The sequence below is a fragment of the Lissotriton helveticus genome, chromosome 5_1 (assembly GCF_964261635.1).
Source record: "Lissotriton helveticus chromosome 5_1, aLisHel1.1, whole genome shotgun sequence".
Lineage (NCBI taxonomy): Eukaryota > Metazoa > Chordata > Amphibia > Caudata > Salamandridae > Lissotriton > Lissotriton helveticus.
In genome coordinates, this window is record NC_136065.1 from 1,840,762,992 (window position 1) to 1,840,786,037 (window position 23,046).

Here is a 23,046-nt window from a genome sequence, read left to right on the forward strand (position 1 = left end):
CTCTAGTCGCCCCCACACCGGGAAACAGCGGATAAGGGGAAGACACGTGGGGCCGACAGGCCGGAAACCTAACCTCGGGGACAAACAGTAACACTTACAGACAGGCGAGCAATGCTTCTGCGACCTGGGAGAAGGACACAGTCAACGAGGGAGGCAGCGGGTTCGAGAACCGTCCGCAGAGGCCGGGCGAGATGACGACGCCGACCCAGACATGCGAGCCGAGAGAAGTTTCATCCTGTGCTTCCGCCGGGCATTCGGCTTCATCTGCTGGCACACCTCACAATCAGTGGAGTTGTGGTGTTTTCGCAAACACCACATGCAGATCGGGAGAGGATCCATCACCGACATCAGGCGTCCACAAGACGAGCACGTCTTAAACCCAAAGGCATTCGCACACTGTTCCCACACACACGCAATAGCGAAAGGGAAAGGCCTAAACAGGCCCAGAGCACGATCCAGATCCGCAGTGCACGCGGAAAAGGAAAAAACTGACGTAGGCGCGCCGGGTGGGACTAATGTGACCTCGCTGACGTCACGTACGCTGACAACACCTGGGCAGAGTCGCGTGATGCCGTCATTCCGGCACGCAGGGAAAAAAAATTCTGGAACCATTCTCACGCCTGGGGATAATTATACATGAAGGAATCTGCGGATAGTAGTCTCTATCAGATGATAGTTTATAAAAGATCTCTCTACATCAATCGGCTGAAGCAACTTTTCTGCTGCAGGACAGAGGTTCAGGAAAGTCTGAGCTCAGTTTGTAAAGAAAATTAGAAAGAGTCTTGAGTCTTTACTATTACAGAGCATTGTATTAGGTTACTAATAAGGTTTGTTTTGATAATCAAATTTTATTTGCATTTTATATGAGAAACAGAACAAAAACCAGCACATATCAGCATGAATACACAATAGCCATATACAACAAACAGCATAATCCGGCTCTAGGGAATGATAGGATATCTTCTTACGGCTGTACATAGGGCAACATGTACTTTTACATTTGGAGGGCAACATGAACGTTAAGGCAGCAAATTCACCCACTTGCCCCCTATCTTCTGGAACTTCCTCGGACATCCCCGGAACTAACAGGGGTTCTTCTTGCGTGGCACACCAATCCACCCCTCGTCATCATTTGCGCAGGGTAGGGGACCTGGTGCTTGCCCATGCCACCGCTATGTCACGTTTGGCAACTGCGAGGGCTGTGCCAAAAAAGAGCTTGTCGGCTCTAGAGCAGTCTAAGCCTACGAAGACACCAAGGAGCAGGCGCATGGGGTGATGGGGGACCTGCCAGCCTAGTGTCTGGGTAAGCTCAGACTACTACTGGACCGACCACAACGAGGCGAGGGCGGGGCAGGTCCACACCATATGAAAGAAATCTGCAGGGGCCTGACCACAGCGGGCACAGTCAGGGGAGGGGCACAATCGCGCCCTGTGTAGACGCACCGGGGTGAGGTAGGCTGTGTGGCGGTAGTAAAGTTGGATGAGGCGAAGCTTGGAGGAGGTCGTAAGGGTTTTGGGGGCCATAAGGGCATCACGCCAATCCGCTTCCTCCAGGGGACCTAACCATCCCTCTCAGCGGGCTCAGAGTGTGTCCAGGTTGGTAGGGGTGTTGTTAATTAGAAATCGATATATCTTCGAGACCCCTCCCCAGGTTTCCCATAAGTACCTGCGCCTCTAGTGGGCTGAATTCGGGTATCGATGTACTGGGGGAGGTATGTGCCATGAGTGTGTGGCAGAGTTGGAGGTATCGATAGAATTGGGAGGTGTGGAGGGAGTGGCGCTTTTGTAGCTCAGTAAAGGTTCGAGCGTGGTCACCCACCCAAATATCCCCGAGGAGAGAGATTCCAATGTGGTCCCAGGACCGGAAGCCCATAAGAGAGGACGTCTCTCGGAGCCATGTGCCCTGCCAAAGGGGTCTGTAATAATAAGGTTAATGATACAGTTTGATGTGAGGGCTGTATTGTGTTTAAACCCCTTTTATGATTGGATTCTGCTATTTAAATATGGAAAATTAAGCCAGAAAGATTAATTCTTTCATATTTACTGTAAGTTTTTTTTTGGGGTCCTATGCACAGGTGGGGCATTCAGTGCTCATGTTTTCGCTGCTCATACCTTGAAAGAAATAAAGATAATTCAGATTTCCAAACTATATGGAATGCATTTTATTCACATTGCTAAGATGAAAGAACATGCCACTGTGATTTAACATGTAACCTGCAGGTTCTCTGCATTGGGTTTACTGAGTTACTGAGCTGTCTTTCTAACTGTGACCTCTTGACTGAATGAAGGAATGTTAATTTATGCGTCAAATAGCTGAGCAATTAGCTGTGGCGGGAACGTGTGGGGTTCCAACATAAAGGAAGAGTGGAGACATTGTAATCAACTTTGTAATATGGATACACATTAGAACATTTATTTTCATAAACAACGCAAAACCTGGCTCTTTCCTTAAAAGGCAGTTCGGACCAGAGTGAACATTCAGCACTGGGATGCTTCCAGGTAGCCATGCGCTGCATAAAATTCCCTTCTATTCTATTCTATTCTATTCTAAGGGGAATTTACCCTACAGCAAGTCAGGCTTTCTGTATCTAGGTAACAAACTAGAAACGGTAGTGGGGTGAAGACGTTTGGGAAAAGCATTTTTAAGACTTACCCAACATTCAGGTCTGACAAAGAAGCAAATACCAACCCAGATGGACCAATAACCAATAGCAATTACTTTTTTAAATGGGTTTTACTTACTGAAATCAATTAGCATTTTCCCATATCCCTGCCGCATGTACTGAGGCATCGTAAGGATACAGGAGACGTTGTAATTGAGGAATGAGTTTTTCTCCTGCAAAGAAGTTGTATACAGAGAGAATTATTCCTGTACTCTAATTTCATGATTGACAATACCGAATAAAGAAAAACAATATATACACCAGCGAGAAATTTATCAGATTCACCATAAACCAAACAAATATTCCATCAACACATACTCAGATTAAAAGAGAGCATTTAAAGCTAGTGTCAACCCAGCAAACACACCACTAGACAAAACAAACTGGTGTTGAACACATCCACTTCCACACAGGATCACATGCTAAACGTATGTGCAAGTCAACAACCTAACTAGTACTTCTTGACCTAAGTAGGCAGTATTGACTTAGTTTGCCTCAAATTTGATCTTTGTTTAACATGCCTGATGGTTGAAAAAACAACCAACGCAGACAGTGCCATTTGCAAGCACAACTAAATGTCCTTAACCAGGTTTGATTAATTTGCCAGCTACATAATAAACCTTGCATATTTTGCCTTTGAAAATAAATAATCCTAAAATACTTACAGAAGAAACACATGGTTTTGGAGGTAACATTTCTTTAACATTTGTACTTCTGTGTTACACGGCATCTGTTGTAATACTAAGGCACTTATAATGCATTCCCCTCATTTAAAACTGGAATCCGGCACTTATTTTAACTACCACCAGTGATCATCATTTGAGAAAAAAATAATCAACATATGGTGACTAGAAGGTAAAATGTGGAATAAAAAGATATTGCTTTGGTGAAACATTATAAAGTAGAAAAGAGCTCCCTTTTTAGAAGTGGCTTCCACCAAAATGCCTTTGGTGCTGTCTGGAATCTGTTATGTGCAAAGCAAAACAAACAAAAAATAAAAACATAGCCTTCACGCTTTTCCAACAAGACTGATGAAATGCAGCTGGCATGACTTAACGCGTGGCACAATGATTTCAGGATGAAAATGTTACTTATCTGTAACTATTGGCTTGTAGCGTAGTAGATTTGCTGACTTTGCACACTCCTAGCTCTAGTGTTGGGAGTGGACATTGCAATTTATTTTTCTTCATAGTAGACTTTTCAGTTACGAGGTAACTTGTGATCCCTCTCCCCAAACCCAAAATACACCAAGATTATGACTCCACCTCAGGCTGTTCTTTCCTCTTAAAGTGTGAGTGAATGTATTCTGGAGTGAAACTATGTGGAGTGAGGGGGTAGTGGGACCGTATAGTTCTACATGTGCACTGAGAAAGAGTGGAGAATAATCTGAAACCGAAGTTTGAACCTGGTGCAGGGTATATGTAAATCTAGAGCACTACAAGGTTCAAACCAATAGCTACTGATAAGCAGATCAAGCAGCTATTGTAAATAAATGGACTGTTTGCCCAAACTGTGCTTTTTGTCGGGCACGAATATCTACAAAGGACTGCTGTTTGAAATTGTGTGGTGTAGACAATGTAGGTGAAAAGGAAGAGGTCTGCAAGTGGTAAGATGCTAAGGAAGGCTAATGTGGCTCTTTTTCGCTAATGGAATGTGGTCTATGCGCAGGGTGGAGTGCACATTTAGTTTTGAAATAAAAGAACTGGATAAACTTCACTATACATCATGCAAGCCAAGATTCTGTTTTACCCAAATGAGATTTTACAAATACAAAAAAAGTTGTTTTGGTTACCCAACGGATTTGGTGCGATCAATGTAATACATCTATATGTGTAATGCTCCTTCTGCAACCAACTGAGTATGTGGAAAGAAAAATGGACGGGCACTGGTTTGAATAACATGGTAAGGGGAGACGACCCTTGGCAGAAATCACAGGTTTGGCTTCAAAACGACTTAATCCTTTTAAACCTGAATCAATGCCTCTTCTGCTGTTAAGATTTGCTATTCATTATCTATGGAAGAAAGTAACCACCAAGAAAACGACTTTCGTTTAGAGAAGTTGCATCTGAAAAGAATGTAACTACTACAACAGGGGTGCCATGAGTCATGTAGGTTCTACATGAAGAATCCAAGAATGGACCGGGGCATTTAGGTAGGATATGAACACTTTCACCAGTGGAATCTTAATTAGAAAGGAAAATGCTACTTACCAGTATGCATCTGTTCTTGGCATGTAGAGCTGCAGATTCTTACACTGTGCATTAGATCGCCACCTGATGTTGGGCTCGAATGATTGCATGTTGTTGTCGTCTTGAAAGAAGTCTTTGTAGTCACAAGATAGGTGACTCCTCCCTTGGACGATAGTGAGCATGGGCATCAGCTCCATCCTTAGATTGTTTTTCGCCATGATGGGAAATGATAGTTTGTAGAAAGAAGAAAGGATGTCCATGTGTGTATATCTAATTAAGATAGAACTGGAACAGATACAGGCCCCGGGGAGGCGGGAGGGCGTGTAAGAATCTGCAGCTCTACATGCCAAGAACAGATGCATACTGGTAAGTAGAATTTTCCGTTCGAGGCATATGAGCTGCAGATCTTACACTGTGCATAGATTGTACAGCAGTGTCTCCCCTTAGCGGTGGTCACCTGAATCTGTTGCAGTAGTTTGAAAGAGGCTTTTGAGGACAGCATGGCCTACCGCAGCTTGCTGCTTAGCTTGCACATCAACACAATAGTGTTTAGTGAAGGTGTGTGTTGTAGACCATGTTCCTGCCTTGCAAATGTCTTCTAGGGGAATGGTCCCTAAGAAAGCCATGGAGGCTCCTAGTTTGCGTGTGGTGTGTGCCCTAGAAGGAACTGTTAATGTACGTTTTGCTCTTTGATAGCATATTTGTGTACATTTTACAATCCACCTTGCAATTCCAGCTTTAGAGATGGAGTTGCCTTTGTGTGGTGGAGAGAAAGCTACAAACAATTGCTTTGTTTTGCGAAAGGATTTGGTCCTATCTATATAATAGAGGAGATTTATTTTAACGTCTAGTGTGTGTAGAGCTCTTTCTGCTACAGAGTCTGGATTTTGGGAAAAAACTGGTAACTCTACAGATTGGTATAAATGAAACTGAGCAATGACTTTTGCAAGGAATTTGGGATTTGTTCTGAGAACCACTTTATTACGGTGTAATTGTAAAAATGGTTCTTGTATAGCGACAGCTTGAATCTCACTTACTCTCCTAAGAGAGGTAATAGCTACTAGAAAAGCTGTTTTCCATGTGAGGAATTGCAGTTCACATTTGTGTAGAAGTTCAAAAGGTGGTCCCATGAGCCTTGTAAGAACAATGTTTAGGTTCCACACTGGAGAGGGTGATAACCTGGGAGGAATGATTCTTTTTAATCCTTCCATAAATGTTTTAATAGCAGGCACTCTAAATAGAGACAGATGTTTCTATTTTGTAAATATGCTGCAATTGCTGCCAGATGTAGGCGTATAGATGAATATGCCAAATTACATCTTTGTAAATGTAGAAGGTAACAAATGATATTTTGGATGGAAGCATCTAGGGGATTAATGTGGTTATTGTTGCAGTAAATGGCAAATATTTTCCATTTAGCAGTATAGCAGGCCTCCTGGCTTCTTTAATGATATTCATACAGTCTGGTCTGGTGGTAGGTTAAGATAACCAAACTCTAAGACCTCAGGAGCCAGATCGCCAGATTCAGTTGACTTGGGTCTGGATGTCTGATGGCTCCATGGTTCTGCGTTAGCAGGGATGGTGTCAGAGGTAGTTTTTGGTGTGGAACTAGGGATAGTTCTAGCAGAGTTGTATACCATGGTTGGCGTCCCCATGTGGGAGCTACTAAAATCAGTTTGAGCGATGTTAATATTTCACTTCTGTTCTTGGATTTTCGTCACAATAAAATACACTGAACATAATCTTCACAAAAGTTATTGACAAAAGTTTATGCTATTGCTATTATAAATTACAATACATTTTATTTAAGTATTAATTATTTTAAAAAATTCAAAGCCATTGTTATTTGTAATATCAATACATCTAAGTCACGTAAATACAAAACATGTTGCATTACAAATGCTATAGGTGTCACATTTGCAAAAGTTAACAGTATTGGCATTGTAAATTACAAAGCTATTAATTTCGCTATTTTCAAAACCAACACATAAATACAAATTACAATACCAATAGCTCAAATTTTCCTAATGCAGGATCACATTTGCAAAAGTTAACAGTATTTGGGTCGACGGCCTTTTTTGGGTCGACGGCCTTTTTTGGGTCGACGGCCTTCTTCGGCTCGACGGCAGTGTTCGGATCGGCGACCTTACTGGGGTCGACGACCTTTTTGGTGGCTTTGCTAGGTTTCGGAGTACCGGAAGGCTTGGGTGTGGTCTTCAGAGCTTCTGAAGCAGTGTTTCGGTCGCGGCTAAGGTTTTAGGCGATGCTTTGACCTGTGCCTTGTGTGGAGGCAGAGGCGGGGTAGGGGCTTTCGTACTCACGGTTTGCCCCGTTGTGATCTGTTCATCGGAGTCCGACTGGTCCTCTACGGTGACTATTTCGAGATCTTCAGAGCCTTCTGCCTCTGGGAGTTTATGTTAGTCGTCGAAAATGTTTTCCGGTTCTTGTGCCTGCCGCTGCATTTCTAGTCTAGCAGCTCTCCGGTTCCAGATAGTCTTTTTGGACCAGAACAGAGCACAAGCTGGACAGTGTTCTTCGCTGTGCTCCGGAGATAGGCACCTGTTGCATATTCTATGCTTGTCGCTGTGTGGAAATTTGGCTCCACACTCTGGGCATTTTTTAAACAGGGTGCTTTCCATCAGCAGGAGGTCCAAGTGGCGTCGAAAAAGCACAACAGCCCGCGTCGACGACCGGAGAGAAATGGAAGTTTTGTCGAGTCGAGGGATACCGAGCGGAAACAATACCGTCAAATGTAGAAGGGTTAGCGTTAGAAAGTTGAAAAACTTCGGTCCCGAAGTTGGAGCTGTCGAAGTGCATCCGAACCCAATGGCGTAAAAAAACAATCTGAAGATGGAGAAGATGCCCATGCGCACTGTAGTCCAGGGGAGGAGTCACCTATCTCGTGATACTTTGAAGACTCTTCCAAGACAACACCTGATGTTTGTGAGTTTGCTCATTTTCTAGTATTTGAGACAACTAGGGAATCTAAGGGTAGCTGTCCTTTAATGTAGGCTGGATTACCAGGAGCAGGCCTGTACTTTTTCTCAATTCTAGGGTTTAGGATCCTAGCACGTACAGGATCTTTGAATACCTCTGGAGCATGTTTGATGACCCCTTTGATCATAGAAAGAATTTGAACAGACCTTTGTGATTGTTGATACGTATCTAATAAAAAATCTTCCTCTGCCTCATCTGAATCCATGATAAATGGCAGCCCTATTCAGTAAATGCCCAAAACCAATATTGTCTTCTGGGGAAGAAGGTATTGATGGGTGTGCCTGTGGGTCAGGAATATCTGGCACATCCTGTGGGTTTGGGTACTCCCAATCTGGATCATCAACATGGTAGGGAAAAGGCTAATCTGGGTCTACCCCTCTCCCTGTGCTATACTCATCATTTTGAGGTGTATGTGGTGGAGGATGAGGAGGAGAGTGTTAAGGAGAATTCTGAGGTGAATTGTTAGGGGGAACAGAAGATGAAGGAGAAGGAAGTATAGGAGAAGAAGAGTACATAGGAGATGTGGCAGAGTCCTTCTTTTCCTGGATACATGACCTGTCTTTGGGTCAATGTAGATCTTCTTTTGTAGAGAATCAGGTTGGAAAAGTTATTCTCCTTGCGGAACCTTTGCCGGTGCCGATTTTTTTCGGTTCCGGGCGTGGTTGCTGCTTGTCTTTAGCCTTAGGAGTTGTAACTGTGTCCTTTGGCGTAGATTTCGGCACCGAAGGTGTTGTTTTCGGAGTCGTAGGCTGTTTCGAGGGCTTGAGTGCATCCGAATCAGGCCTTGTAGGTTTCAGTACCGAAGATATTGGCTTCGGGGTGGAAGCTGGTCTCGTCGGCTTCGAGGCGTCAGATGCTGGCTTCATAGTTTTGACTTTAGAAGTCGACGGTTTCGGAGTCAAGACTTCTTTCTGTTTCGGTGGCGAGGGAGCTGGTGGGATCGGCACGTGCGGCTTGCTCGGTAAGGAGCTACCGGAAGGCTTGTGTATTTTCTTCGGAGCCGGGCTCGATGGCGGGGCTTTCGAAGTGTGTTTTCGGTCGGGACTGGGCCCCGGAGGCAGAGTGTTGACCTTTGCCTTCGATTTGGGTGGTGGGTATAGGGCCGGCGAAGTAGTACTCACGCGCTGACCCGATGGTATGTTGTCATCTGAGTCGCCTGCCTCTGATACGATTTGAAGATCGTCTGAATCTTCTTCGGGAAAGAGCAGAACTTCTTCGTCAAAGATATCCACCGGTTCCGGGGCCGATCTCTGCATGTTGTGTCGACGGGCCCTTTGATCTCGAATGGTTTTCTTGGATCGAAAGGACGCACAGGCTGTGCAGCTGGATTCGACGTGTACTGGTGATAAGCACCGGTTACACACCTCGTGATGGTCACTTTGTGGGAACTTTGCTCCACAGTTGGGACATCTTTTGAATGGTGTCCTTTCCATGAGGTGTAGGCCTTACGGCGTGGATAGGCCCAACGGCCCGCGTCGACGACCGGAATCGAGCTGATGGAGTCGAGACTATGTTTGTCGATATCAAAAGTAGTTTGGTGAAGTTTGAATGAGTTTTTTCGCGTCGAAGTACTTGAAAAGTAGATTTCGAACCGGAGTGCAAAATTTCCATCCGAACCCAGTGGCAGAAAAAAAACAATCTAAGGATGGAGCCGATGCCCATGCGCACTATCATCCAAGGGAGGAGTCACCTATCTCGTGACTACAAAGACTTCTTCCAAGACGACAACAACATGCAATCATCCGAGCCCAACACCAGGTGGCGATCTAATGCACAGTGTAAGATCTGCAGCTCATATGCCTCGAACACAATGTTGTCTATTATGTGTGCCACCGACCACTGCTGCCTAATTAAGTCTAACAAACATCTGTGCTAGACCTGATATTTTTAAATGTAGCAAATGATAACTTGTACCGAAGCCTGAAGAGAATGTTCGTCTCCAATGAGACAGTAGCATTGAAATATTTTCCATTTAACAAGCAGTAGTGCTTCAAACCTCTCTCAAAATGAGCATTTACTCCTCATAAAGTTATAGATATTCGAACTTTAAACTCTTGGGTGCAAAATCACAAGATTCACTGTCTTGAGAGTTGGCTATCGTAGATGCACATGATGCGAAGTTAGGTCTCCTCTCAGAGGTAACTTCTTTTGTCGGTGAATGGACGCACAAGTTACTTACCTTCGGTCACAATATATCTGTAAGAAACATTAGTAGTGATAGATTGCTTACCGTGGAATTAACCCCAGCCGTCAGACTGGATCCGGAACGTTTTTCGTCAGCAGTACTCCTGCACGTCGGTAGGGGTCGTCATGTGGCTCCGCGTGCGTCGTTGGCGCTGTGATGACGTCGGAGCTACTTAGACGTGCGCTGACGTCAGTTCTGAACACAACTTTCTGCGTCAGGAACGCAGAGCCATGCAAGATACTGACCACTGGCGCCATGATACTAGGGCCCTGAAAGGGATGACCTCAACCCTAGAAATCAGTTCGCAGAACAGGGAAGGATGGGTGGGGCGGTAAGAAATCTATCACCACTAATGTTTCTTACACATACATCATTACCGAAAGTAACTAACTTGTGCATCTGAAAGAAATACGTAGTGATAGATTCCTTACCTTAGGATAGATACCCCAGCAATACCAACCCCGGTGGTGTGTCTGCGAACCAAGATCACACCAGAAAGTCCTGGAAAACAGAACGGCCAAAGAAGCCGTCTCTCCGGACTTGGTTGTCCAGGTAGTAATGCCTGGTAAACGTGTGCAGCGAGGCCCACGTAGCTGCCTGACAAATGTCCTACAAGGGAACGCTGCGTCCCAGAGCAGTAGTGGCTGCCATCGCCTTTGTAGAATGTGCGGGCAGTCCCACCGGAGGCACTTTTTTAGCCAAGGAATAACAAGCCTTTATGCACAGAACGACCCATCGAGAATTGGTATATTTGTGCACCGCCCGGCCTTTCTTAGCGCCCACGTAGTCAACAAAGAGTTGGTCATCCACCAGGAACTGTTGTGTGTGGCTCAGGTAGAAAGAGAGCGCACGTTTTAAGTCCAGACGATGGAGCTCTCCTCTTTAGAAGAATGCGGAGGCGGAAAGAAGGTGGGCAAAGTGATGGTCTGCCCGATGTGAAAGGCAGTGACAACCTTTGGCAAAAAGGAAGGACGAGTTCTCAGAACAACTTTGTCCGGATGGACAGAAAGAAAAGGAGGTTTTGAAGAAAGACCTGGAGCTCACTTCTGGCAGAGGTGATGGCAACCAGGAAAGCAGTTTTTAGAGTTAGAAGACGAATAAGGCAATTATGAAGTGGCTCAAGGGAGCGCACATCAGAAAGGTAAGAACTAGATTCAAGTCCCATTGAGGCATCACGAACGGAACAGGAGGAAACATACGCGTGATGCCTTTCAAGAATCTATTTACCAGATGGCCCTTGATAGTGCCCAGAGCAGAGCCCTGCTGGGCCAAAGAAAGAAGAAAAAGGAAGGATCTCTGAAAGAGGGGCAGAAAGGGGATCCACAGCCTTTGCTGTGCACTATGCCACAAACTTATTCCACCTACCGTTTTTGTGGAGGGACGTCTGGCTGCCAAGATAACATTACAGACTTCAGGAAGAAGGTCAAAAGACGTCAACTGCCGCCACTCAATCTCTACGCAAGGAGGTGGAGGCTGGACAGGTTTGGGTGGAGGACTGCTCCTTGCTGCTGCGACAGAAGATCCTCCCAAAGAGGCAGACAGATCAGAGGATCGATGGTCATACTGAGTAGCTCGAGATACTATACTCTTCGAGCCCAGTCCGGAGCCACAAGAATAAGTTGGGCCCGGTCGTGCATGATCTTCTTAAGCACTCTGGGCAGAAGTGGTACAGGTGGAAAGGCGTACAACAGACTGCAACTCCACTCGCGGCGAAAAGCGTTCCCGAGCGAGTGTTGCCTTGGAAATTCCAACAAGCAGAACTGATGACATTGCGCGTTCTCTTCGGTGGCGAACAGATCCAACCAAAGCTCTCCCCACTGCTGAAAAAGACCTTGCGCCACATCAGAGTTCAGATGCCATTCGTGATCCAACATGCACTGACGGCAGAGTTCGTCCACCCTGGCGTTCAGTGAACCTGCCAAGTGTTGAACCACCAGGGACATGCCCTGATGTACCAGCCAAGCCCAGAGACGCAGAGCCTATTGGCATAGGGTCCATAACCCCACCCACCCGTCTTGTCCGTGAAAACCTGCACTACACTTCCCCAGACAGAGGGAAGGAATGCCTTCAGTGCCAGTCGGATCGCCCGAAGCTCCAACAGGTTGATGTGAAGCTGGGACTCCGCCGGAGACCAGAGGCTCTGATCTCCGCCTCCCCATGTGGCCGCCCCATCCCAGAAGGGAAGTGTCCGTCACAACTGTATGCTCCTGTTGGGGAAGGGAGAGGGATCTGCCACTGACCCAATCGCGATTCGTAAGCCACCACTGCAATTGCCGTGCAGTGTCCTCCGAGATCTGGACGTGATCGGACACGTTGCCCTGTTGTTGTGCCTACTGGAACTTTAGTTTCCACGGCAGAGCCCGCATATGACATCTGGCATGATCTACAAGCAGGATGCAGGAGGCTATCAAGCCCAGCAGCCGAAGGGTCATCTTGATCGAAATCCAGGGCAGAGACTAAAAGATCGGAATCATAGCTTGAATGTCCCAGACTCGCTGTTCAGGAGGATAAATCCAAAACCCCGCCAAGTCCAGAACCGCTCCGATGAAAAGGAGCTTCTGCAAGGAAATCAGATGAGATTTCAGCACGTTGATGGAGAACCCCAGCAAATACAAGAGGTCGGCCATCGTCTGGAGGTGGGAGACAACTGACTGGGGCGAGCCCGCCTTCAACAACCAGCCCTCGAGATAGAGGAAGACTGAAATCCCTGATCTGCGCAGATGAGCTGCAACCACCGCCATCACTTATTTATTTATTAAGCAATTTGTATTGCGCATACTCAACCCGAAGGTGTCAAGGCGCCAATCAAAAAAGATCGGAAAATTACAGCAGCACTACTACAGGTAGGCACGTACAAAGAGGTAGGTCTTTAGGGCAGATCTAAAGGCTTGAAGAGTGGGGAGAGACCTTACTTCAAAAGGGAGAGCATTCCACCATTTAGGGGCCAGATTGGAAAAAGCCTTACCACCCCATCTGGTCTTCCGGACGCGAGGAACAGAGAGGAGAAGTCTATTTGAGGAACGGAGATTCCTACCAGGATTATAGTAGGACAAGATGGATCCGATACCAGTGGGGCTGGTTTTAGCTAAAGCCTTATAGACCATACACATGGACTTAAAAAGGATGCGATCTACAACGGGAAGCCAGTGCAGCTGCTTCCGGGCAGCGATGGCAGAGGCACGTCGGGGTAGATCGAGAACAAATCTGGCTGCTGCGTTCTGAACCACCTGCAAGCGCTGCAGCTGGCATTTATTGAGTCCAGCATACAGCGCATTGCAATAGTCCAGACGTGAACCCAACAGGGCAACAGCCAGTTGCTTTCTTGCCTGTAAGGAGAGATAGTGCCTGATTTTCCTTAGAATATGGATGATCCCCCAACAGGTCGATACAGTCCTGTTGGCTCATGCTAAGGATAGGATCGATCATGACCCCCAGATTTTTAGCTGAGGATGTAGGATCGGGGCAGGCACCCAGTGAGTCCGGCCACCATTCAGCAGACCAGATATCCTCCCTTCCTCCAAACACAATCACCTCAGTCTTCTCCCCGTTCAGTTTCAATGAATTGTGAATCATCCATTGGCCGACTGCCTCCATGCAAGATCTAAAGTTGGCGGCAGTCGACGTAACTGACTGGGAGAGAGAGACGAGGATCTGGGTATCGTCCGCGTAGGAGACTACCTCCATCCCATAAGATCTAATAAGTCTGGCAAGGGGGGTCACATAGATATTGAAAAGGGTAGGACTAAGCGCTGACCCTTGAGGGACCCCACAATGCACAGACAGGGATGGAGATAGAAACTGACCCAGCATCACCCTTTGCTCTCTATGGTCGAGAAAAGAGGAAAGGAGACCCAGGGCCGCCCCCCGAACTCCGATGTCCCTCAGTCGAGATGTTAAGACTGAGGGAGAAAGGGTATCGATAGTAAGCCGTGAGGTCTAAAAGGATCAGGAGGGAGGTCTGTCCCCCATCAACCCGTGTGCGGATGTTATCAAGCACTATGGTGAGGGCAGACTCGGTGCTATATTCCCTCCTGAATCCATGCTGGGAAAGATCCAAGCAGCCGGAGCTCTCCACGAATGCAGCAAGATGTTTATTTAGATGGGCTTCTAACATCTTTGCGGGAGCCGGGAGCAGTGAAATGGGGCGAAAGTTTTTTAATACCCCAGGGTCAAGGGAAGACTTCTTGAGCAGAGGTTTTACCACAGCATTTTTCCACTGCTGGGGAAAAATGCCCTCCTTCATCGCCCTATTCATGATGTCGACCAGAGGGGGAAGGAGGGATTCTCTGCACTGCTTTAGGATCTTTAGCGGACAGACATCTAGCGGAGATCCAGATTTAGTTTTATTAAGGAGGATCTCAAGATCTTGGCAAGAAAGGGGGGAAAGGATTCAAGACCTATAAGCCGAGAAGAATCAACACCGTTAGATTCCAAGATAGCGGGCACCGGAGGCACAAGGGTGGAAGATCTTTGGGACTCCAAGGCACTGTAAATGTCCAATATTTTGGACTGAAAAAAGGAGGCTATTTTGTTACAGAGCCCCTGGGAGGCAACCACCGGGTCTGGGGTCTGAAGAGAAGTGAGAGAATCGACAATCCTGAAAAGCTCTTTAGGAGACGAAAGTGAGGAAGTGAGGGCCGTAAAGTATTCCTGTTTGGTCTTAATCACTTCCAATTTGTATCTTTTTAGCAGGATCTTATGGGCTTCTCTGTCCTTAAGGTTCCAGCTAGAGTGCCATAAGCGTTCTTGTCTCCTTACTTGTTGTCTAAAGAGCCTTAATTGTTCGGAGAACCAAGGAGCTGGAGGTCTTTTCCTGGCTGTATAGCAAGACCTAGCAGGAGCCAGATGATCCAAGGCCTCCGAGATGGTCTTTTCATATTGTAAGACCGCTAACGAAGCGTCCAACTCCTGAGAAGTGGACAAACTAGGTATCCACGGATGGAAAGAGTCTTCCTTGATGTTTTTAAAGTTCCTTCGTACTTCCATAGTACCCGGGATCCTTCTAGTTGTGTTCTGGGTCGGATAAGTCAGACCAAAGGGAACGGCAAGATGATCCGACCATGAAAGATGGAGGGGGTTGTGATGTATTCCTATGGGTTCTGTATCGATCCCCCTATTCCTGACCCTATTCTGGTTAACAAGTTAACTAGCAGCCATCCCGTGATGCAGAAAGCCCCCATGATGCAGGAACCGTTATCTGATTAAGCCACACTACGGCACAGGAACGTGTTATCTGATTAGGTCATAACGCTTGCCATCTAATTAGACAAGCGATATTCCTCCAGCCCCTGATAAGGCATACGGAGTTCTCAAAACAAATCAAACCTATGACAGACCTGGGAAAAACCCTGCGGCCATTGTTTTGATTTCACCGAGAACTTCAGCAAAAGAATGTGCTAACGACCAGGTCGTATGACATCCTTATTGACGTATCTATGTCCATCCTTACGTCAATCTCGGCACCTTAAAGGTATAAATATTACCGATATTGCCCTATGCAAACACACGCGGTGGTGACGAGATCGGAGCAGCCAGACTTGCCGAAGCCCAGAGCAGAGCAGACCCCGCTGGCGCAGCCCCGCCTTCCTGACGCGCTGAGAACGAGACGCTGTTTTCTCCTGCCGAGAAATCCAGCTCCGGCGCTTCCGGGTAGCCCTCGCAGGCAGCCTGGAATATCGAGACCAGAGACGAGAGATACCATCCCTCATTCATCCTAGACTCCAGGTACAGAACTGAATAACCCCTTGCAGAGAATTCTTTAGTCAGTCACTTGGCAAAACAAACTTAACCTGATACTTTCTACTCCCGCCCACGTATTAGGCTTAGGTCAGGTACATCTGGGGTAGGCGTAGTTAGAAACACCAGTTGAGTACGATTAGTCAAATGTATATGTGTATGTATCTATTTTATCCATTTTAAACCATCATATGGCTTAGAAACCATATCAATGTTTTTACAGTATTATTTTATACTTCTGCTTTTAATGTATGCACTTTACTTAACCATAAGTATTGCAACAATATCGATCCATTTCTCTTGTATGAGAAAAGAGACTGATCAATAAATAACATCTTTTATTGAACACGCCCGTCTCTTCCTTTTCTCTACAATCTGGTGAGACTAAGAATGCACGTACTGACTGAGTAAAATAAGTCGTCTTTTGTTTTCACACGACTCTAGAGATACACTCTTGATTAGGGGAGAGCAAAGTTGTCATGTTCTATGGTTGTCAGAAACTAAATCCCTTCTTGTCTATCCAGGGAGGTTCAACTCCTCCTTGCCTATTCGAGAAAGTTTCTAGTGAACTCTGAGCTAGCTGGCAAACCCAAAACTTTAAGTCTAATATCGACAGTAGTAGACCTAGTTAACGTCTGGTCTAGGCCTATACTATTGAAGGTATTATTCCAATGCGCAGAGCCTATTGGGATAATAGGAACTACACTACATGGCGCCCAACGTGTTTGGATAAGGCGATAAAACTAACGTAAGACATTTAGAGTAACTCAGTCGTGCTTTTTCACTCAGACGCCTTTTTTCCCATAATACTCCAAAGACGTCTGGAGTGGGTGAAAGTTAATATCCGCCAGACCTCGCAGGAGGAAACTCCTATGTATGGTTCTTGGTTTAGTCAACGTTGAAGGATACACTGTTCCAAAATATTGTGCATCTAATCTTTGTTTCCATAAGAACAAGATCTGCAAACAAACAAAATAACCTTCCTGTCGGTAAAATGGTAGACAGTGATGAAGAAAGAGAGTCAGCTAGATTAGCAGCTGAACTAGTAGCGGCTGATAATACTATGCAAGACGCAGACCCGGATATAATACTCATCCCGGTCAACACAAGAAAATCTATAACTTTAAAACTTATAGAAAATGGACTGACACCTAGAGGTGGCACAGTCATATTCGTAATTGAGGCACACTAATATCGGCAGACAGAGGTATTCTATTCATGGATACACTTTCCAGCAGCGAACGCTGTAACAAAGCACTTCCACTATTACAAAACAGAGGATCCTCCTAATGAATACACTCCTTTCGAGGAGGTGGAAGTACCACTTAAATTTCAAGAGCACCTGCTCTTGTTTAATGGCGCCCTAAAACATAATAATCACATCACCAGGCTCGGTCCATTAGGTAGACCAGGAGCAACGTGGCCGGTCCTAGCCGGATACACACCACATCCAGACATCGAAAGAATGCCTGCACCAGAGCTTTTAACACAGCTAAAACAATTAGTAAAAGTACATAGACAATTAGTCCAATATGTAATGCGGACTTCAACAATTCAACCAGCAATTAAAATTCCACAGCTGACCCCTCATCAGGGGAACACAAATAAAATTACACCACAGAACATACAGTCCTGCCTAGGTAAAGTACCAGCTAAACGGGAACAAATACCATTCTGGTTAGCACAAAAAATCACCCAAATAGAGGCGGTGTTTCCAGACACCACCCCGTTAGAAAAACACAGGATTCTGACTATCTGTCTTCCAATGGGAATCGCACCACACGTGGAGGACTGTGACACTTGGGGTACAGTCTTTGCTTCCATCTACACAAAAAGGCACGGTGTTCCATCCATTTCGGTAATACCAGATGTGCTAAAACAAATTCAAGACGAATACGGTCCAGAACCCGCTTTAACTCTTGGTATGAAATTACTGAAAGACTTCAAGCAGGTCTCGGCTATATTATTAGCCAACATAATGGGAGAAGCAGCAAACGTGGCGATCCGCCAGAGGTTAAAGGAGACAGATATAGCAGACCAACCAGCTGAAATTGCCAGAATTATAGAAAAATCCTATGAGGAACTAGGTAGAGATAGTTTAGGTGGAATACCAGTAAAACCACAACTGGTTGAAAGTCCTGAAAAAATATTTTTTAATAATAATTCAACATCACAAAAAAAGAGCTGGGATGGAAACAAACAATCCAATCCTAAAGAAAAGAAATTCCAGTCCAGAGGAAGGTCTCCTCGGCGGAGAGAAAAATCTCCGAACCAAAGACACAGGTCACCCCAAAGTGACCCCTCTGGGAAAAGATATAACCTTAGAAATAGGGATAATATAAAGAAGCCTGATAGATATCAAGACATTGATACACGTCCCTCTCAATCTTTTCAGACTTCCTCGCAGAAATCGGAAAGAAGAGGACGATCAGAACAAAGAGAAGAGCACGCCAAGTCCAAAGACAAGGAATCTGCTCGTCTAAAAAAGAAACTACAATTTCCAAAAAAGAAGGTAGCCAGTATCAAGGTAGTTAACAATGCCGAGAATACTGAGGACACAACTGAAAAACGGAGAATGGGCTCAGACAATGCTAGACAGCGCAGCAGAGGTGAGCATAGCTCGCAAAGTCCTTATGAATCATCTGGAGACAGTGGACACGAATGAATATCTTCAAGTGGAAACTGCAGACACCAGAGTTAGCAAACCTCACAAAATATATGAAATAACTTTACGTATAGAAGGGGATAAGACTAGAAAAATAAGGGGCCTTTTTTGGGATAATCTCTCCAAGGGCTATGACATCCTTCTAGCTGAAAAAGATTGGCCACCAGAGTTTGTCAGGGAGTGCCCACATGGCGAAGAAATAATTATGCCTGCCTTCTCAAATCATATTCCAATTCATAAAAAATATACACTTGCAAGAAAGTGGGCAGTAGCTCTAGCTCCTGCTTTATATAAAAATCATGTAGGATGGGATGAGGACTCTCCTCCTCACAAAATCCAGTTAAAATCACAACCTACTGCACAAAGACAGTACCCAATTAAGCAAGAAGCTAAAAAACAGGTAAAAGAAATCCTAGATCAATTAGAATACCAGGGGGTGATTGAAACTTGCACCTCACAAATGAACAACCCTTTGTTTCCGGTCTCCAAACCAGACAATTCATATCGTCTAGTTTTGGATTACCGACACCTTAACTCATGTTGCAAAACTTTTGCAGTGCAGAACTCGCATAGTGCTGCACTAATGAATAACATAGTGCGCAAAAAATACAAAACAACATTAGACATCTCTAATGGATTCTTTTGTCAAAACATAGCACCAGAGAGCAGATATTTGTCTGTGTTCTCAATAAATGGCACTCAAAAACAATTCTGTCGGTTAGCCCAGGGGTACAAGAATAGCCCAGGGGTATTCTCAGCGAGAGTAACAGAATTACTACAAACATATGATGAGGAAGCATTATCTTATGTCGACGACATATACCTAACAGATGATGACTTGGATACTCACTTGAAGAGAGTGAACACCATAATACTTGGGTTCGCAGCAGAGGGTTACAAATTCAACTTTAAAAAATCTAGAATTGCCCATCTAACAGTCCTGTTCTTAGGATACGAATTATCAAGTGAAGGCAAAAGCCTGGCTGACAATTTCTTAGAGAAATGTGCCGTACTCCAAGCACCTAGAACACTAAAAAACCTACAGTCAATTCTAGGCTTCCTAAATTTCGGAAGAACATACATTGCAAATTACGCAGAAAGGGTCAAACCCCTTTATGATCTAATAAAACCAGATTTTAAAAGAACCAATTGGACTCAAATACACACAGAAATTTTGAGATCCTTACAAACAGACATGTTAATTAAAACAAAATTAGAAACACGTGATAACACACGCAATCTTGTGATTCGAGTCATCCCAGGAAGATGCGGATTCACATACCTGACCTCTAATGAGGGAGAAAAGGTACCAATTGCATTCAAATCACACTTGTACACAGAAGCTGAAAAGAAATTCAGCAATAAAGAAAACATTGTTCATGCAGTTCAAACCGCAATAGCTAGAGAAAAAGATCAAGCGGACGGTAGACACATCACAGTCAGAACAGCAGAATCAGCCTTTGAGGCATTAACAACACCGTGTAATTTACCAACAACAACATTGAATCCGGAATGGATACAATGGGTGAATTCAATTACAACGGACAAAGTATACTACTACTTTGATCCAGAACTAAAGGAATTGAAAAATCTAGAATATGAAAGAACATTCCCTCTGCCTATCGACATTCTGCCCTTACGACAATACGCTTGTGTAATCTATACAGACGGACATGCTCAACCCTCCGTTTGGGGAGAACAAGCATACAACCCAACATGTGAGATTACAAAAGAAGTGTGGCGCGGAGGTAAACTAAGACCTCTATTAACAAAAACACACTCAGTAGAAACTAATTCAGAACAACAGACTGAAATAATAGCATTTAAAATGGCGCTAGATAATGCGGATCGCGAATTCCCGACACTTATAGTGTCCGATTCATATTACTGCGTCAAATCATATAACAACGATTTGCAGACATGGATTCAAAACGGTTACAAAGATGACACAGATGCAACAATAAAGCAGAAACTGCTTTGGGAACAAATAGCTCTTTTACAAAAAGAACTACCAAAGACTCACGTGACACACTCACTGAGTCATCAACGTGATGGCGTTCACGTTGCAGGGAATTCATTGGCTGAGACAGCCACAGCGGTAGCAACTAAATCGGCTTCCGTAGCTCGAAAAAAGCGTACAGTGAAGTATATTGACGGTGAAACAGTGCTGGCGGTGAAAACGTCATCAAAAGGCGACTGCTCAGCGCTACCGATCAACTATCCACTCAATTATACATACATAATCGATGCAAACTCCGTCCCTTTTGCTCGAATCCCTGGAGTGGGGGATAGAGTGATTCCAAACATGGACAGGAGAACCTTGTTAATAGCAGACGCACATATGGGCGAGGGTCTCAGACACCACAAACTAAAAGACTCTCTGGAAGAATTACAATCAAGGTACTGGTGGCCAGGCATGAGCCTGCATCATACCATGTTTGTAAAGAACTGCCCAAACTGTAACAGAAATCGCAGTGGTGAGAGAAACGGTGTAATACCGTGTCGTTTCACTCCAGAAAACATCAACAGTAAAAAGCAAAGCGTCCGATTAACATATACAGGCTAGTTTCCACTTATAATGTAGGTCACCAGCACTCGGCTGACGTCTGGACTGTTACACAAAGATTTGCGAGTCTAAATGGCATATACGCTAGAAGCATGCTACGTTTGACCATTGTTTTCACTCTAGCCCTCCAGCCTGAGGGGAAACATGGCCAAATGAGCATAGCACAGCGGGACTCTTCTCACTTCCTTCCTGAGGGATACGGGATGGTGTAAAGAAAAAACCGTGACATAAAGCAATCTATAACGGCAAAGGTATTAGGTTCGGGAGCTGGGTGGGTCAAACATCTAATAAGTGTCCAACGTAGTCTAAATAACCTGCCAAGAAATTCTCTGAAGGGATTCAGTCCGTACGAATTATTATTTGGAACTAGGATGTTAGTCTTGGACCTCGACAGTCAGACTTCAGTGGTGAAGGAAAAATGCTTTGATATCAAAGATCGTTTGGCTATTTTGCAGGACTTAAACGAAACAAGAAAAGACCTGAGCAACATAAAGTTGAAACAGCAGCCAACAACCACTGAAGAACCACCACCTGTCCCAGCAAGACCTGTCTGGATTCCAAAAGTCGGGGATCTAGTCAGAGAAAAGATCGCGGTAAAGAAGGAATTTGGGCCTTCTTACAGAAAAGCAGTTCCTGTCTTGTCTATCAACGGGACAAGATCAGTTGTACTACCGCCGCTTGCTGGTAAAAAGGAGAACCGAGTTGTATCCATCGACCTGGTAAAACCACAATCATGTGGCCGATAACAAATAGTAGGCCAAGTGGACTCCCGATAAGTAGTAGAACACCAAGATTTGCTACAAACACAGAGGTTCAATCTAAGAGGCTAATCACATTCGAAACGCCTACAGAACTACAACAAGGACTAAGCAACAATGCAATGGAACTTAGACCTCTGAAAACCCAAATAAAAACATTTAGCAGAGACACACCAATCTATACTGAAGTAACAAACGACTATGCAAGAAACAGTAATCCTGAAACAATTGGAACAATTGACAGAACTGCATCCGGCTACTTCATAAACTTCGATGATTCCTCTGAAGGCTTCACTGAATCAAAAACACAGCCATCAACAAAAACCTTTAAAGATAAAGTTAAAGTACTTTTGAAACAACTGAAAGAAACATATCTGATTTCTCCATGGATTGGATTTTGGGTGGGTTTTGGTGCATTTATCCTCATACTTTGGCTCGTCATGGTACTAACTTTGGGACGCTTCATTGAGGGAAAATATGCTAAAATGGACACAGCAAGTCAGAAAATCAACTTGATCCTCAAACCACACACATCTTCACACGTCGAGAAAAGAGAACTTTCTTCAGTCAACTTCACAGCCAATCCTATACCGGGTGGGGTAGCATGGGACAACACTGACTACGTATTATTTGGTCCGGTTGAAATCCTGAAATATCCACACCAAATTAAGATCTCGTTGAGTGACTTTGTAAAACCAAGCTCATTTGCTGATGATTGGGACTTTGAAAGTATAAATAATATGATGTCTGACTTAGTGATGTCTGCTAAATTTACCAAACATGATTATTTGCAGGGTTCGACAAATTATGATAGTATGTACTGTTATAACCACTATGGTAACCATTTTCTACATAGATCTGCACAACCTAGAAATGTTTTAAATTATAATCAATGGGAACATTGTGCAACCCCTCCAAAAGGAAGCTCAAGAACCGTTTATGACAAATATTCATACTATTCAGGTTTTAACACAAGTAATGCTGAAACATTTTATTTCAAATTGTCAAATAAGACAGGGACAAAGACCATGATAACAAACACGAAATTGATATATTCAGACTCATTCTTTGAACAGATGAATACTTTTGGTTTTGATTATTGGGACAAAAACGTTGAAGTAAAGAGTGTTTGGGGTACAAAAGAATGGCAAGTACAGGGTATAGAATCTTTGTTTAGAGCCTGCATGATCCCAGAACAAATTATGTTTTTAAATGACACTGTTCAACAAACTACCTGTCTTGGACTAGCCAAAATCAAAGACTTAAATAAACCGTCTATTCCAAAAC

The 23,046-nt window shown here is 44.6% G+C and overlaps 1 protein-coding gene across 11 annotated transcripts in view; it reads right to left on the reverse strand.

Annotated features, from left to right (window-relative positions):
• Nucleotides 1–23,046, reverse strand: part of KAT7 (lysine acetyltransferase 7) — a 761,891-nt gene that overhangs the window by 210,378 nt on the left and 528,467 nt on the right. For all 11 annotated transcript variants that reach the window (XM_078645259.1, XM_078645254.1, XM_078645249.1 and 8 more), the window contains one exon: nucleotides 2,743–2,836. In XM_078645259.1, the coding sequence (XP_078501385.1) occupies nucleotides 2,743–2,836 (94 nt within the window). The remainder of the gene's footprint in view (nucleotides 1–2,742; nucleotides 2,837–23,046) is intronic.